The sequence below is a fragment of the Neltuma alba genome, unplaced genomic scaffold (genome assembly GCF_004799145.2).
Source record: "Neltuma alba isolate B1F8T4 unplaced genomic scaffold, ASM479914v2 tig00012872_pilon, whole genome shotgun sequence".
NCBI classification, from domain to species: Eukaryota; Viridiplantae; Streptophyta; class Magnoliopsida; order Fabales; family Fabaceae; genus Neltuma; species Neltuma alba.
This window is the reverse complement of record NW_021637251.1, coordinates 1-17,093: the sequence shown is the minus strand read 5'-3', so window position 1 is coordinate 17,093 and position 17,093 is coordinate 1. Positions and strand designations below refer to the sequence as shown.

At 36.6% G+C, this 17,093-nt stretch overlaps 1 protein-coding gene across 1 annotated transcript; it reads left to right on the top strand.

Moving 5' to 3' along the window:
* The first annotated feature begins 308 nt into the window (after positions 1-308).
* Positions 309-15,219, top strand: LOC114732091 (nuclear pore complex protein NUP160). Its single transcript, XM_028919391.1, has 28 exons — positions 309-595; positions 733-865; positions 1,008-1,272; positions 1,644-1,704; positions 1,877-2,034; positions 2,843-2,928; positions 3,718-3,819; positions 3,929-4,023; positions 4,408-4,528; positions 5,728-5,910; positions 6,014-6,203; positions 6,679-7,238; positions 7,508-7,670; positions 8,488-8,759; positions 8,919-9,106; positions 10,282-10,358; positions 10,459-10,805; positions 11,361-11,429; positions 11,516-11,834; positions 12,047-12,178; positions 12,316-12,424; positions 12,554-12,625; positions 12,832-12,955; positions 13,442-13,549; positions 14,109-14,249; positions 14,690-14,863; positions 14,945-15,026; positions 15,161-15,219. The coding sequence occupies exons 1-27, from the start codon at positions 396-398 to the stop codon at positions 14,984-14,986; spliced, it is 4,491 nt and encodes a 1,496-aa protein (XP_028775224.1). The 5' UTR covers positions 309-395; the 3' UTR covers positions 14,987-15,026; positions 15,161-15,219.
* The last annotated feature ends 1,874 nt before the right edge of the window (positions 15,220-17,093 follow it).

Sequence of the window (17,093 nt, the reverse complement as noted above, 5' to 3'; positions counted from 1 at the left end):
TCATTACACGCATAGTCAAATTTAGAGGTGTTTGAGAAGTACTTTTTCACAAATTAAGAAAAACTCTTTATATAAACCATATATTTATTTTATATATCATAAAATTGCTTTTAAAATTATGATTTTATTTTCATCCATACACGCCTGATCTAATTTCTTCCAGGTCATTTATTAAGCCGAATGAAGCATTGTTAATTTGTCACTTGTTTTGATCTTTTATTTTGTTTTTTGTTGTTTTTTTTTCAGGTAACAAATTTGGGCGCCAAGCTCTTTCCATTTTCACGACTTTTCCGCTCCGGTTTCCTGGATCGAGAAGCCAGCTTATGCTGTTCTAAACCCAGAACCCGGCAGTAGGGTTTTGGCGGGGCTTGGCACGGAAGAATACGACGAAGAAAATGGGAAGCGGGTCGACGTTGGCCGGGAAGGAAGTTCCCATAATCAGCAACGATGCCCTCAAGTGGATTGAATTGTCGGTTCCTTCTCCTTCCATCAGTGCCGCCATTGCCGTTGACAGTGGGACTGCCACTCTTGGACCTCCCAACAAGGACCGCGCCTCTTGCTTTGTCATTGGAAATCCTTCTTCTTATCTCATATGGTAGCTTCCTCTTTCTGCCCTCTTTTCAAGTTATAGCTCTGCTCAAACTGCCTCGTCCGTTGTACATCTACTGCATTCTTCGGTAAAAAAAATCTGACGCTATTATTACCAACCACCCTTGTGGCTTCCTCTCATAGGAGAATTCACAAAACGCAGCCTCAAGCATTAGAGTTATTGGAGATCCGTGCTTCCGAAGAATTTCCTAAAGCTGGATTGAGATTCACTTTCCCCGAGGCGCTTTGTCCATTTGCTTTCATCTGCAAAAACGAGGTTATGCATCCATCATACACCACACTGCATATCTTTTGAACACAATATAGTTGATTATATTTTGCTTTATTGATCATTTGTACGCCGTCGAGATTGTATCCTGCAATTTTCTTGACTCAGTTAACAATTCTGTTATTTGCAGATTACTGCCACTTCCAGATTCCCCTACTTGCTTTTTGTATTGACTGTGTCTGGGGTGGCTTACCTCTTGAAAATTCGAAATGTTTCTACATATGCATCCTGCTCCGTCTTCCCAGCTCACGAGCTTACAGAGCTTAACTTGCACAATTACTCGAATTATATGCCAGTGACTGCAGTAACAGCAACTTCCGGGTGTCTTGTTGTTGGCAGAAATGATGGTTCGGTCTGCTGTTTTCAGCTCGGTGTACTTGATCCAAGTGCTGCTGGTATGATTAACTGGCTCTTTACTTTCAAGTATTAATGGATGCATCAGCTTGCATGCTTCATTCCTCCTTCCTCTTGGATTCTTTCATTACAATGCATACTGGTGCAATTTGCATGTCCTCTGGCTAATTGAATTTGCATTCACGTGACTGTTCCCAATTGATGTGGAGTGTTCCTTCTTAAGGAATTCACACTGCAAATTATATCCTACCCGCAGCTGCTCTTGTTTCTTCTAACTGCCACTTCAATGATCAGCATTGTTCGTGTTACGGATATCACTGTGAAGCACCATGTTATTTTCTCCATATTTAGAGCCTTCTTTATTTAACTTATTACTTGTTATAGTTTATAATGCATTTACGTTTCCCTGAAGGATTTGTGGTTGAGCTGAGAGATGAAGTTGGAATCAGCCGATTGTGGGGCCTTATGTCACGGTATTTTTTTAAAGATATTAATTGATATTGAGCAATCAAAATATATTGTATTATTGTAAATGTAATATGTGTTTTTTACAGTCTTTTGGTATCTCCTATTTTCTCAGATTTTCAATTTTGAATTGTATTATGATTTATGGATTGTAAACTATTCCCTAAATATGTCTTATAGGGGTAAAATGGTGAGTTTAGTACAAGACATGGTGATATATGAGCTTCATGGGAAAAGATTTCTGTTTGTACTTCATCTGGATGGGTCAGTACGAGTTTGGGATCTCTCATGTAATTCCAGGGTCTTTAGTCATACTATGGGCACTACAACCATGACAGGTAATTTGTAGTCCTAAACTTTAATTTAGTCTTCATATTGTTTTCCATTTATCTTATACATGCTTTTTGACCAAGTGTACCTCTTTCAATATTAGAGAGTAGTATTATCATTGGTTCCTTCTGTATCAATGTCCTAAAAAGTGGGATAATTGGATAAATTAGGAAAGCTTCAGCGGGCAGTGCACAAACTTTTCAGGATTTCAAGATCTGACTTCTACACTTTTGAGTTAAGAGTGGGAAAGTGTATGATAGAATTGGTGGATTGTGTGGAGAAGTTTAAAGGCCATGTTGTGAGTGGATTTGATGTCAAACCTGGTTTCTAAAAGATGAAGTCAAAACTTTTTATGCCGTCTGTTTTGATAGATAGCTTTTAGCCTGATAATGAGAGGTAGAGGGAGACCAAGAAGGACACTTAAAGAAGTCACTAATTGAGGTCTCTCGGTTAATGGCTTATATGTTTGTGGACTTTTAGAGATGATTGACTGGAGGGTTTAGAAGGCAAAGTAAAATTCAGCTGAGAAAAAGGAAGACAATTTTTGTTTCTTATAGTACTCAAATGCTTTTGGATGGACTTTTGGAACCCTTTTTTTTTTTGGTTTTTTTTTTTTTGTGTTGTTGCTTAACAGTCTCCTTTGTGGGTAAATGATACGTAGTGACTCTCTTTTATGGTAGAGCTTAAAATACAGTTGATAATTTATTACAGCCCTACTTTTCTTTGTTTAATGACAATATCGTGCATTCCCGTTCCTGTTGTTTACACCGCTCACAAAGATATATGTACTTATATCATAATGTTTCTTTTATTCAGGTGCTAGCTTTATGAAACTATGGTTGGGTCAACCTTGTTTGGATTCAAGTACGATTCCAGTGGCAATTTTGTGCAAACAGTCATTGGTATGAAACTTACGTTTTGAAACTCATTTGTTATTGATAAAAACCATTCAGGCTTATATTTTATCCTTGTTATGTTGTGTCAGTACGTACACTAGAAGCTTTGTGGCTTGATGCCTAGAATCTTCATTTGAGTCGTGTATGATCTAAACTATTGAAAACTCTACACGTAGCTGATTGTTGTTAAATAAATGTTTGTAAAGATGTTAATCATCTCGTATTTAAAGTATATGTAATGCCATATTGGCCAAAGCAAATATATCTATAGTTTCATCTTATCATTTGAACATAGCTGATCTGAATCTGAACCTGGTTGATAAAAGTGACTTTATTGTTCAAAAACCAACTTAAATCAGATTAGTTGGCCTACCTAAACTAATTTGGCACATTTGGAATGAGTAATGCTGAAGATGACTAATTAAATTGTGATGATAATTACATTGGGGCAGATGTAGTCTAGATTGAATTTACAAGGTTTTCTTAAAAAATTTAAAAGGTTACATTTTAACATTTAAATGATGAAAGTAGAAAATAAATAAAATTTGTTAGTTGTAGAGTTCATGAAATTGATCTACTAATTTTTAATTTCTAGTTTGTTGTAATAAGTTAATTTTATTCTTTACTGGTTAACAGTGGCATTTGATTGTTACAAATCTCATTTAATAACTGATAGAGAGCAAATTACGTTCCTTAAGCATCTTATAGAGTATCCCATATTAGGTATGATTAATAAATAATACTCAGTTTTTTAAGTTATTGATTATTGACTTTTTTTTGGGGGCTGTGTTGAAGGATGAAAGCTTGGAGATGATCTCTATACACAATATCCAATACAATTTTAGTGACAGAATAATTTTCTCACTGAAGTCTTCACGAAATATTTCTTTGGAGGAGGTAAATTGCTGATCATCTCATGTTAACTTGATTTAAACATTTAGATTTGACTTTTCATCTGCATCAAATGCCGTACATCACTAGTTTTTTTTTTTTTTTTTTTTTACAGGGAGGATGCATTGACGTCAAACTAACTTCCAACAAAATATGGATACTGAAGGATGATGAACTAATATCACGCATGTTTTCTGCAAATACTGACGAGTATGTGACATATTTTAGCTTGTTTCTGTCAATCTACGAACTGATTATTGTTCCATATTATTATGGTATAAACTGTATACTCAATCTCTAATGATTTTGGGCATTCTGATGTTACTGTATACTCAATCTCTAATGATTTTAGGCATTCTGATGCTAAAGGTTTAAAGATAGTAACGAGGTTAAATCAGTTGGTTTTGACCTCAGATAGAGCTAAACTATGGTCCTTGTACGGTGACATAACACCACCAATAGCCAGGGCCTATTTATGTGTTAATATAAATTAGATAACCTAGTTTGCAGTTAATGATTTTGTTATGCATGTGTATGATTTGCTACATTTGGACCGTTACCATTCAAGCTGAATTAATTACTCTACCTTGTTAGGGAAGAAGAATTTTCTCATGTATTACAAGAAGAGTTTGTTGCTGATCAACTATTTCAGGGTTCAGATCATCTTGCAGATGAAATTTTGCAGATTGCTCATTCATTATTTTCATCTTCCAAGGTATTGGCTTTTGTGGAATCTTCTATTATCATTCTAAAATTATGAAGTTAGTTATCAAAGGTTGGGGAGCTGTGAGGAGTTTTTTTTTTTTTTTTTGGGGGGGGGGGTGGTGATTTGGAGATAACTCAGTCTGTTGATGGGAAGTATAGGGGGGAAGCTAGGTGGTTATGCACTCTCTGTTGTTTTGATGTTACGATCTCATTAGTGGGGTGGGTTGGTTTGAAGGGTGAAATTCCAAAGTTGTTTTTGTGATTTTAACCCTTTGAGGGAAAAGTGGCAAGGGGAGAGGGTTCTTAAGGAAATGAAAACGGTAATGAATTAACCCATTCCAAATCCCCTAATTTGGAGTGGCTTTAAAACTCTGGTTTAGGATGTTTCAAATCACCCCATCTCCCCCCATCACTTACCCTCCCAATCAAAGCCCTGAATCAGGGAGCCCAAGATTTAAAGATGCTCTTGGAGGCATTTTATTGCTTTTCTAATTGGAAAATATTTATGCCTCAAAATTTTTTTATGCATGTATGTACATTTGTTGTGATGTGCTTCTGTGTGTATGTTTAAATAGATGCTTGCATGTAAAATGATATCCAAGGCTGACGATGATTTTTCTAGAAGTTGATTTTTTTTCCACTCTTTGAATGAGGTGGTGGTAGAGGGCATATTCCAAGGGCATTGGGTGCATATGAGAATGATTAATATAAAATGGTACTTGCTATGGCATACCATTTAATTTGATGGGCTTTTGTGACCACATGATCTAAGTGGTAATTTAGCTAGTGCACCACGAATGTAATATATGCAAATCTGTGGAAAAGCAGACTCCATTTGCATTCAGCAGAAACATACCCTGTAGCCTTGGACGCTTAAATACTTTTCAACTTCTATAATTGATGGCCAGAAGCTACTTATCCTTCGTTTTCTGTAAAGTAAAAGAAAAGAAGATGAAGAAATGTTACTTGTTTTGGAGAACTGTGGGGTAGAGGGTAGGTCGGTGATTAGTGTTAGTTTGGGAGTTTATTCTAAAGCAAACCTATCCACACATCTGTTGCTGTAAACAGGGGAGATATGCGGTTTTAATGGATCTGAATGAATTTTGTGATCTGGTTTTCTGTTGGCTTGCCATGCATCAACTGCTGTTATTTTGCTTCTTCTGTTTAAAGTTATTACTTACAGTTAATACTTCATGCTATTTTCTGCAGGATGATATTGTGCCATTTGTATCCTCAATTTTCTTACGCAGGTTGCTTCTTCCTGGAGTGCATCATAATGCAGTTATGCATGCAACCCTAGTTGAGTATAAAAAGCAGTTGGTTGAATCTGAGTTCCAAGCATTAACTTCTGATGGACTAAAGAAGGAGATACTTTCAGCTATTGAACATGAGGTAATTTTCATATCTGGAAAATCTTTCTTCTCATTCTTGTTTTTCCTTCAGCCTTGGGAATGATAAATCTGTTATAATAAAACTCACAAGATTCCTCTGATAGGTTGGAACTGAAAAGATGTCGATATTTCAATGCTGGAAGTATTTTTGCACCCGCTACTTCCATAATTGGTGCAAGATCAATGCATCCTGTGGCTTGTTCATTGATTACTCTACTGATGCAGTTGGTTTAATCAGAAAAAGTTCAGTATCGCTTTTTCGTTCTTTGGAAGATATTGAGCGGATTATAGAAGGTACTTATCATCACCTCTCCGGAGCTCCTATTTTGACCACATTTCTTTTTATACAAAACAAGAAAGAATTTCTAGCTTTTCTCTCAAGGTTGGATTGGCAATTTTGGTGTGAGTGGGGGGGGGGGGGGAGATAACCCATTGCATTGGTTGGAAATTCATTAAAAATGAATGGTAACCTGCTCTACATTGCTTGGACGTCACCATGCGATGGGATGGGTTTGAAGGATTGAATTCCCAATATTACTCTTATATGTGAAAAAGGAAAGATAGAAGAGAAATTGGAGAGGGTTGAATTCCCTCAATTTAGAGGGTAGCCAGAAGTTCCAAATCCAGACCACCCCACTGTTAATCTATGCTGCCAATCAAGCCCTTCTTTTGGTTCACTTCCTTGATTACATCTATATGCTCATTATTTTACGTACAATTTTTTTTTTAAATTTAATTTTTCTTCCATTCACATCCTGTGTCTTTTCAGAAGGAGGGGGTGATCTCACAGGTCTTGTGGATTTATTTGATAATGACCTTGAGCATGAAGTTCCAATGGAATTGTTCAGATGCGTTTCAAGTTTTAGCCAACAGTTGGGCAAAACTGCTTCTTCTATATTTTATGAATCACTTCTGAGTAGCCCAGCTATCTCTTCTGAAGATATTATTCATTGTATAATGAAGATTCTGGAAACTGGATATGGTTCCTTGGCTCCAGCTGTCCATGCGTCTATTCCTGGGAATGATATTGTTCTGGAGAAGGAGCTTGCAGATCGCAGAAATCTGAGGAGACTTTCTATTGACATGTTCTTGTCTCTTCAAGGGTTGTACAAGAAGGCTGCATCATGGGGCAGGATTTTGAATGTAATTGAGGGTTTTCTGAAATTTTTGGTTCCACATAAAACTGTAAATAACTCCGATTCAGAAAAATCATCAAATGTCAATTCCTCCGTTGTAGTCCATGCTACTTATCAGATTGCAAATGTTATGTTTGAGTCTGCCTGGGACTTTCTTCTATTTCTAAGCTATCTAGTGGACATCAGTGGGCAGGTCAGTGTAAAAGTGTTTTTGCTTTTGTTACTGATGTTGCTGCTTGAAAAATTTATTGCTCCCTCTTTGGCTGGTGTTTCCCTAGTGTTTTTCTTGCCAACGTCTCTAGGCATCAAATGGTACTTGTAAAATTTATTTAAAATAACAACTTATGTTGGCCAAGTTGCACAATAGTTTTTATCGCATATGTAGCAAGCTGCTATGAATTTCTTTGTGAACTTAGATTGTTGCGCCACCTCTTTCTGATATTATTTTTTTTGCTTTTGCAGATCCACATGTCACATCATGATATAACCAGAATACAAATTGAGTTAATTCCTATGCTTCAAGAAACTATTTTTGAGTGGCTAGTTATCATCTTCTTTGCTATCACGCCATCTGCACCACCTGTGATTGAGGATTTTAATTATAAACTCTCTTCATTACAAATTGGTAGGTTTTATTATGTATCTTCTTCTGATTACCATTACAAATTGGTAGGTTTATTATGTATCTTTCTTCTAATTACCTACCCCTTTAGCGAGTTTAGATATGGCAAAATTGGATTTAGCTGTGTGAAGAATGCAGGCTTGCATGTCTGGCTTTCTTCCCTTAGAGAAAAAAAAATTGACGGCTTTCATAAGGCTTACCATATATTTGTGCCAGTCTTTTAAAAGAAAAATAAGTCTTAATGAATTAGACTCTGGGCTCTTGAGAAATACATAGTCTAGGTTAAGTTATCAGACAAAAGCCCTGTGGTACCAGGTCTTACTGTATTAAGCTTTTTAACATTTCGATGCATCGAACTATTTGACGAATTGGGTAAAACTAGCATTTTTTGGCACATAGGTATGCTGTTGTACAACATGTCCAATTACCAAATGTAACTTTTGAAAAGGATGAAGGCCTTGCATTATAATTCCGCATTGGGACAAAATGCATCATACTAGAATATTTTAGTCCTTACTCTGTTGGAATTCTTTAGTTATACCCGATTCTGACTACCCTTGTGAATGTCAGTGTCAAAAAGCAAGTCCCATAGATTTGACTTACATGTCACAGTGTATTCAATTATATTTGTCATTAAATCCATTCAAATGAATGAGTCAATACAGCTGGTTTTATCAACCAATCTTTAATAATGCAGAAAAGTGCTTTTGTTCAGTGATTAGAACTTCTCAAACTTGCATTTTTATACACTTGGAGATTATATAATTGAAAACACGCATTTACTGCTAATATAGTGTTAATCATTCTATTTATGATGCAGACAATAACATGGGAAAACGGTCATGGAATGATAAGCTTGGAAGATGTGATTCCACACTGGCTTTTATCTTCTTCTTGAATGCTAGTTCATCAAAAGATGGTAACCAGCTTCCTTCAGAATACTTTTCAAATGTGCAGGGCATTGTTGTCAAGGTTAGAGACTTCGTCAGTTGGATAATCTATGGTCAGACTGGAGGAATTTCTACCTTCTTGAGCCGTTCAATTGATCTCTCCTTTATCCTTTTCAAGCATGGGCAGTATGGTGCTGCTGAGGTTATTTTCTTTCCTTTTTCTTTTTTTCTCTGGAGCGACAATTCAATCCTCTTTTATATTTCCTTACTTCTGAGTCCTTTTTTATTTTTATTTTTTTGGGGTTAACCTACTCCTGAGTTGCCTTGACTAAAATTATCTATATCTTAAACATTTCAACAGCAATTGCTTATGATGGCGGAGGCTCATTTGCAAAAGGAGAAAACATCCCAAAGTATTCAAGAAGCTGATGGTGGATGGTGCATACGACAGCATCTTCTAGGCTGTGCCCTTCTTGCACAGGTGCAGTGTGGATTGCATGGCACTCTGAAAGAGAAAAAGGTCTCTGATGCTGTTCGCTGTTTCTTCAGGTAAAATAATTTGAACAAACTATACTTCTTCTTTTTTTTCTCATTCAGTGTATTATGTGGTCTTGCATTGATATGGAGAACTAATTTTTTATGTATAAAACTTTGGTCCTATTTCTGGGTTCCAATGAAAAGATGAGTTTTTTTTTTATTTTATTTGCTCAATGCCACGGACTGGAGTCCTCCATGCGAAATGTATTTAGTGGGAAGTGATGAATTGTTTGGCTCCTATAGATCCCCACGTTGGATAGTATGGAGTGCAAGTGGGCTAGAAAGTTTAGAGGCTCTGCCGTCTTGAAAAGTTTGTCTTTTGGGAAAGATTTACTGTAGACTATGAACACATACACTTCAATGAACTCTCTCCAAGTCTGGTCCATTTTTAATTAGCATTTTGAGCCTCTGTTGACCAAGTGATTTTAGAAGTTGCTTAATTTGACTTGTCTCAGAAGACCTCGTGATGTGAATCAATCATAGCAGGGATATCAATTGATATGTGCTAGGACAAATTAGAGGAAAGGGATGAAGAGTGAGTGAAGGGGATTGGCGCTAGCAGTGATTCAATCAATGACAACTCTGAAACCTTCTGTACATTGCAGTGCATATAAATAGTAGCTAAATAATCACAATTTTTCTTTTAACTATATGACTTCATAAAAACTCATAGACCAAGTCATAAGAGTATAATTAAACACATCAATTAAACTATTTACTGGTATTGACTAATTGAATTTCTTAATACATGATAAAATAACTATATAATCCCTTTACTTTGTCAACAGCATTCTTCTGATATTTAAAATCAATTAAATGAAGTGATTGATATTTTATCTGCGGTTCGAAATTGAACATATGAATCAGTCTTAAGGAACATTTAGCTATTTGAATACAATGAAAACAAATACTAAAACAAGAGTCATCTGTATAAGCCGAAAGCCCACTTGTAACCCAAGTGAAGGGATGGAATGGGGACTTAAGCAGATAAGAGTGGTCTACATCAAGAAATCTTTTGAAAGTAGCAAGGGCCTAGCTTCTACAAGCTATTGAATGATATTGATAGCTCTACCATATTAATGTTTTTGTACAGGGTTTTAGTTGTGTCTTTTATTTTATAGATTTTTCTTGATGTTCCTGGTGTGACTTGCGATCCGACAAGTTAAAAAATTTTCAATTCAATTCAGGTCTCCATATGGGAATGGTGCATCAGAGGCTTTGCAGAGTTTGCCTCATGACATAGGATTGCCATGTCTTAATTTTGGTGGGTACATTTAGGCCTAAACTGCAATAATCTGAAACATACAAGCAATCTCAGGTCTTAGTTGCATCTTTTTCTGACCCTTTCTCTTGTTCTTATACAGGTGGTTGTGCATCGACTGCTGAGTGGAAGCTTTATTACTATCAGTGGGCGATGCAATTATTTGAACAATATAATATTAATGAAGGTGCCTGCCAGTTTGCTCTTGCTGCACTCGAACAAGTTGATGAAGCTCTTTGTATAAAAGATGAAACGCACATGACAGACTCGACTGATGAATCAGCAACAGTCATCAAGGGACGGCTGTGGTCAAATGTCTTCAAATTTGCCTTAGATCTTGGCCGCTATTTTGATGCATATTGTGCAATAATTTCAAATCCGGATGAGGAGAGCAAATACATCTGCTTGCGACGTTTTGTCATTGTCCTTTATGAGCAAGGTGCCATCAAGGTTGGTTACTTGTGAAGAATTTTTCAGACTCCACTTCTTTATCTGCTTGAGACATCTAATCATTGTTTTTGAACAAGGTGCTATCAAGTTTGGTTACACATGGAGAGTTTTTCAGATTTTACTTTTCAATCAGTTTCTATGTTTTATGGCCATTTCATCAAAGAAAGGATCACAGAATCTTCAAATTGTGACTACTGGTATTAGGTTGAAAGTGATTGGGAGATTGAATATTTGGGTGTAAATGTGTTCATGTGCGCACAAGTGTGCAGGGGTGTGCGTTTGTGTGTGAAGGTCCCAATTATGTGCAGCTGTTCTTTCTATTTGGTTCCAGATCAAACTATTAAATCTGTTGAATTTGTTTTTATGACCTTTTTTTCTGGTTTCTAAGAGAAGTAGCTTGAATGATATTGTCCTAGGCTTAATATGCCAAAAAATTGTAACTTTTGCTTAATTATTCTACACGAGTTTTTCTTATTTTTTGGAAAGTTTTGTGGATAGTTCACATGCTTCAACTAGAATTTTCATGCCCTTCTAATATTCATTTTGTATTTGTAGATTCTTTGCAGTAATAAGCTTCCCCTTGCTGGTTTAATGGAGAAGGTAGAGCAGGAGCTTGCTTGGAAGGTGTTGACCTTGACTGAGTAGGTTCAGTGCTGTAAAAATTATAGTTTCTTTTGAGTTAACGTTTAGAAATTTTGCTGTGGATGTAGGCTGAAAGATCAGATATATCTGCAAAGCCAAACTTGTACAAGTTGCTTTATACATTTCAAATGCATCAACATAATTGGCGCAGGGCAGCGAATTACATGTACTTATATTCAGCTCGCTTGAAAACTGAAGTGTCTCTAAAAGATTACCAGGGTTCTTCATTGATATTGCAAGAGAGGCTGAATGCACTCTCTGCTGCTATTAATGCCTTGCATCTTGTTCATCCAGCACATGCCTGGATTGATCCACCAGCCGAAGGAAGTGGTCTTATGAGCGAACAGTATCCGAGTAAGAAAGCTAGGAGAACTGTAGATATAGATTGTAAGTAGTACAGTTCCTGAGATCAATGCTGCTATTTACTTAAGTTTACATGATTTATATCAAGTCTTTGAATTTTCCTATGTATTTTTAGTGGAATAAAAGGGACTAGGAGGGACAAAGAAAGGTTTCTCGTGCTATTTCACTACTGGATATTATTCATAATTTGCCATTTCGCCTTCATACTGTTTTGAGATCATAATGTTGTTATGCAGTATCGGCTGAAAGTGATGCTGAGCATCAATGCTGGACATCTTCTATTGATATTGAAAAACTTGAACATGAGTTTGTGCTAACATCGGCAGAATATATGCTGTCGCTGGTAAATGTTAAGTGGACATATACTGGTAACTCTCATTTGCTCATTCTCTCTGGAAATTCTTGTGAAACATCTGTCCATTTTTGGGTGATTGATATATAGTTTTGCTAGAATTGGTTTTGTTCTATACAATTTTTAGTCTTTGTTTCTCTTTTTCTTTTGAAGGTAAAGAAGGGGCACTGTCAGATTTGGCTGATCTCCTTGTCCAAAACAATTTATGTGATATGGCCTTCACAATTCTTCTCAGATTTTTCAAGGGCTCGGGATTGAAGAGGTTTGCATCCAACACTTGAATTGCAGTTGTTTGTGACTAGTTATTTGTTGATATTTTATTTATTTATTTATTTATTTATTGGTAATCTGTTTATGGTATCCTTACATGCGTGACTGGGACTCTCTTTAGGGAGCTTGAAAGAGTTTTCGCTTCTATATCTTTGAGATGCTGTCTTGATAAAGTAGAATCCACTTGGATTGAGTAAGTTGTTACACTCGACATTCTTTTTCTTATCGTTTTCATTATGCATTGATGAATATGTTTACCCTATATTGTGTTCAATCTGATAGCTTCTTTTTAATATTATTTTTTGTTCATAATTTGGTATTTGGTACATGTGCAAAGTTTTTACTAGACTATTTTCATTTTATGACTTGCATAACTTATGAATTTTTTAATGATTACAGACCCCACAGTAATTTGTTGACATCATCCAAGCTTGAAATGGTTGTCCATGGTTCACCTCGTACAGTTTCTACAACCGCACAACCTGACAGGAATAGCCATTGGGCAACTCTGGAGCTTTACCTTGTTAGTATCTTCTGCAAGTTATAATGGTCTCAATCAGTTGGTCAGCTTGGGGGAAGATAGGAAAATATTTCATGGGAAACTTCTGTCAAGCATATCTTATGCACTGTACTTAGGACTGGACTAAACAAACATGGAACTGGTCATTATCGAACCAATCAAAAAACTTATGAAACGGGACAAAAATCAGAAAGCTGACTGGGTTGCGTTTGACCAATTCAGACTTCTTTTAATATGTTTTTGTTATAGAGTTATATTTAGGATGATAATGTTTTCTTCCTGCATTCTAATGATCTTTTCAGTTGCATAATATTTTATTATATAAATACAATTGGTTCCAGTATGGTGAAACTAGTGGCTTGACCAATTCAATAACTAGTTGGGCTTTAAAAATGACCTTGTGGTTTCCAATCAATCATCAAAACTGCTTCTGTTCTTGCTTACAGATATAGCTCTCCCTGATTGACTCTTACTGTTCCCAAATTGCAGGGAAAATATTGTGAATTTCATGGAAGACTACCTGTTATTGTTGCTGAAACTCTTCTTCGTGCAGATGCTCAGATTGATTTGCCTCGTTGGCTGGTTCAATTGTTTAAGGTAATAATCTTGGCTGAAGTTGCAGTTTTCAAGGGCTGTTCATTCATGCACGATTTGAGTGCCTATTTGAAACAAAATTGGGCTCCTCAAAACAAAATTAGATTATTTCCAAATTTGAAACTATCTGGAATGCACCACTTGAATCTTTCTACTTGGTTTGGTTTGTGGCTTATAGGTGAAGACAAATACCTACAAATTCTTCATAAAAGTCCCATTGGTTTATGTTCGTTAATAAGCTGAAGTCAAATTCATTTTTATCCTCTTTTTTCCGGTTGAATCTACTTTACGAGTCCCCTTTTTTGGGGTTCATATCTATTTTCTTTGAGGCTGATTGGCTCTCTTTTAAATTGCAGCTATTTTGTTGGAAATTAAATAAGAAATTTCAAAGTGAAATTCTTCTACAATTCTGACTTCAGATATTACTTACACCCTTCTCTGTTTCTCTATATGATGCCCATCTTGCTTCAGCATCTTCGTGATGAGGGGTAATCTTTGCTGGTTCATCTTATAACAGTGTTTTGTATTGCCGGTCTGATATTGTTTACATGAGTTATGGCAGGAGGGTCAAAGAGAGAAGATGTGGGGAATGGCTGGTCGAGAATCAAATCCTGCATCTTTATTTCAACTTTATGTTAACTATGGTCGATTTACAGAAGCTACTAATCTGTTGCTGGAGTTCTTAGAATCATTTGCATCGATGGTAATTTATTTCTTGATGTTGTGGACTGAATTGATCGTTTTCATTCTGATATATGCATACTGGTATCATTTCCTAGTTTAGGAAATAAGAGTGGTTAATTTGTAACCAAATTTTCCATTTTAATATATTTTTGCTTGACGTAATTTTTTGCCAAGTCCTGGCACTTGATGACATGTAAAGTTAACGTTTCTTTTCTCAGACAACCTTTTTGCGTCATTTGAACTTTGCTAACGATTGTAACCTTATTTGTGGACTCTGCTTAAAATATTGGGCTCTATATTATAAGGATCTGCATTTATAATTTACTTGGGGGTAATTTACAAATGACCACTGGATGATGGGTGATTTATAAATACCGTGCATTAGATATAGGCAGTGTATGTTCGAGATGCAAGTAGTTGTAGTAACATTTCCCTATTTGTTTTATCAACCTTCTGCAGAGACCAGCAGATATAATCAGACGGAAAAAACCATTCGCAGTTTGGTTCCCATACACAACAATTGAGCGACTACTGTATCAACTTGAGGAGTTGATTAAAGCGGGTCACATGGTAGATCAGTGTGACAAGCTTAAGAAGATGTTACATGGTTCTTTGCATAATCACCTCAAGTTGGTATGTTTAACAGCTATTTGAATTCAATTTTTATTCCGCCTGTACTGGAAGTTTCCATCAGCGAGTGTATCTGGTTTTCAGTTAAAGGAGGACTCGAATGATGCTATTTCTGTAGCTTGTTGATTGGTGGTCCGCTATACCCAGCTAGAGATCTGTTGCTACCGTAGAGTACCTGCTATACTAACAAGTATATCTATTCATTCCTTTCTCCTTTCTCTCTAGTTATGGAGTATTTGCTCTATCATCTAACCAGTTTTTTTTTTATTCATTGAATTTTTGGATAATGTATCTAACCAGGTAAATCAGAGTTTTCTTATATTTGCATGATTATCATTACAAAGCTTCGGGAGGAAACAGTAAAATTTGGGGGTGGAATGGACAGGACTATGCGTAAGGGATCACTCAGGCCGGATCACTCTAGCCAGAATATCCGTTCACTATAAAGGACCAAATCACGGCTGCTGCTGCATCTTGTCAGCATTTGGAGACGGAATAATGAATGGACATTTGCGTTCTCAACGCCTGTATTTGTATATTCATTTCCGCAGACCGGTTATTCAAATGGAATCTTGTGTAGAGACGCCTGATTGATGTGGAAACAGTGACTGTGTAGGCACGATTGGATTCCAGCAGATAAAAATCCAGCCCATGGAAGATCCTGCCCCACGATATGGACAACGACTTTAGACTTGTCAGAGCCGACTTTGGAGAGTGAAAATATTTTGATTCGTTGGCTTGTGCCATGGCGTATACTATTTTACAGGGAAAAGCACCAGAAACCGGATGGATGTAAATATTATCATGCGTCTGAGCCTGAGTTTTCAATTTACGCTCTTATCGCGGTACTTTTCAGCATTTCTTCTCTCTCTCGGAGCTTACGCATGATGAAAAATTTTAATGGAATCTTGAGGTCAGGATGGATAAAAATAGTAATTAAAAAGACGAGAATGCCCCTTAAATTCGTTTATCACTGTTATGACTGATGGACTCGAAAACGTCCCATGGACGGAAAGAAGTTAGGTCAGATATGGCCTGCATGGAGACCGGAAGCATCGGCTCTTTTCTGAGACTCAACCCTGCTTAAAATGTAGGTTTCTATAAAAACCTTGTGTTGCAAACTTTGAAAGTCATAAAGCCTATTAAAACCTAGGCAAATGTACACTTTAGGCCTACATATTTTAATATAAACAAAGTTCTAAAAACAATTAATTAGGTCTTGCAAACTTTTAGGCTAGGCCTTAAATCTTAAAAGGCCTCTTAAAAAGGCCTCAGGTCAGGCTTATTTACTACAAAGGCAATCAGGCCTGGTTGTAGGCCCTGCTCATCCTTGCATATCATCGCTGATTAGTCCTTCACCTGTCTCGAACCAAGTAGAACCCGACTTGAGCAAACATCATTACCGTTGCACCGTGCCGTCGCTTGGTAGTGATCGCCGTTAGAGTCATCACATGGTGGAGCTCACCGTTGAACACCATCAACAGTTTTCTAGCAAGCACTGAGGAAGGGTGCAGTGGAGCTGGTTTCCAAATCTGAGCGGAAGAACGCCCTCCGTCTATTGAAGAGGGCTAGGATGAAGAATGGAGCCACTGAATCCAATCGCGGTGTTTGGATTGCTTAAGAAGTAATTTTAAGAATCACATTTTTACAAATCAAAATAAATTCCTCTACATATTTACCTTGTACACTGTAAAAACACTTTCAAAATTATAATTTTGTTTCTACCCAAATACTTCCTAAATCTGTGACGTACATTTGTGACAAGGATGCAAGGAGAAGGGGTTAGACGAAGGTTGAAGTAGCCATGATGGATGGCCTTGGAAATGCGAAAAAAGATAGAGGATATTTTGCCAGCAAAATTATGAGAGGAAAATGTGGATTTTTCATTGGCCTGCTGCTGACAGGATTGACGAATACTAAGTAATCCCCTTTTTTCATTTCAAGAAGTTAAAAATAGCTAACCAAGCAACAAAAGACAGCTAATAGATATCCATCAATAAAAAGGAAAACCAAGCACTACTTAAATAAAAATCCTAACGAATTGATCTCTAATGAAGGAAGAACTACTTTCTACTGGGTCACTCCCAAAATAAGCTGCACCTGGAAATGTATTGACAGGAATTGAATCTAAAAGCTAAGCTTACTCCGTTGAAAGGGATTGATTTTGTTGAACTAGTTGGAGCGGGGAGAGTAAACATCACATCTCCCATGAACAAAGAAACCTCAGCCTCAA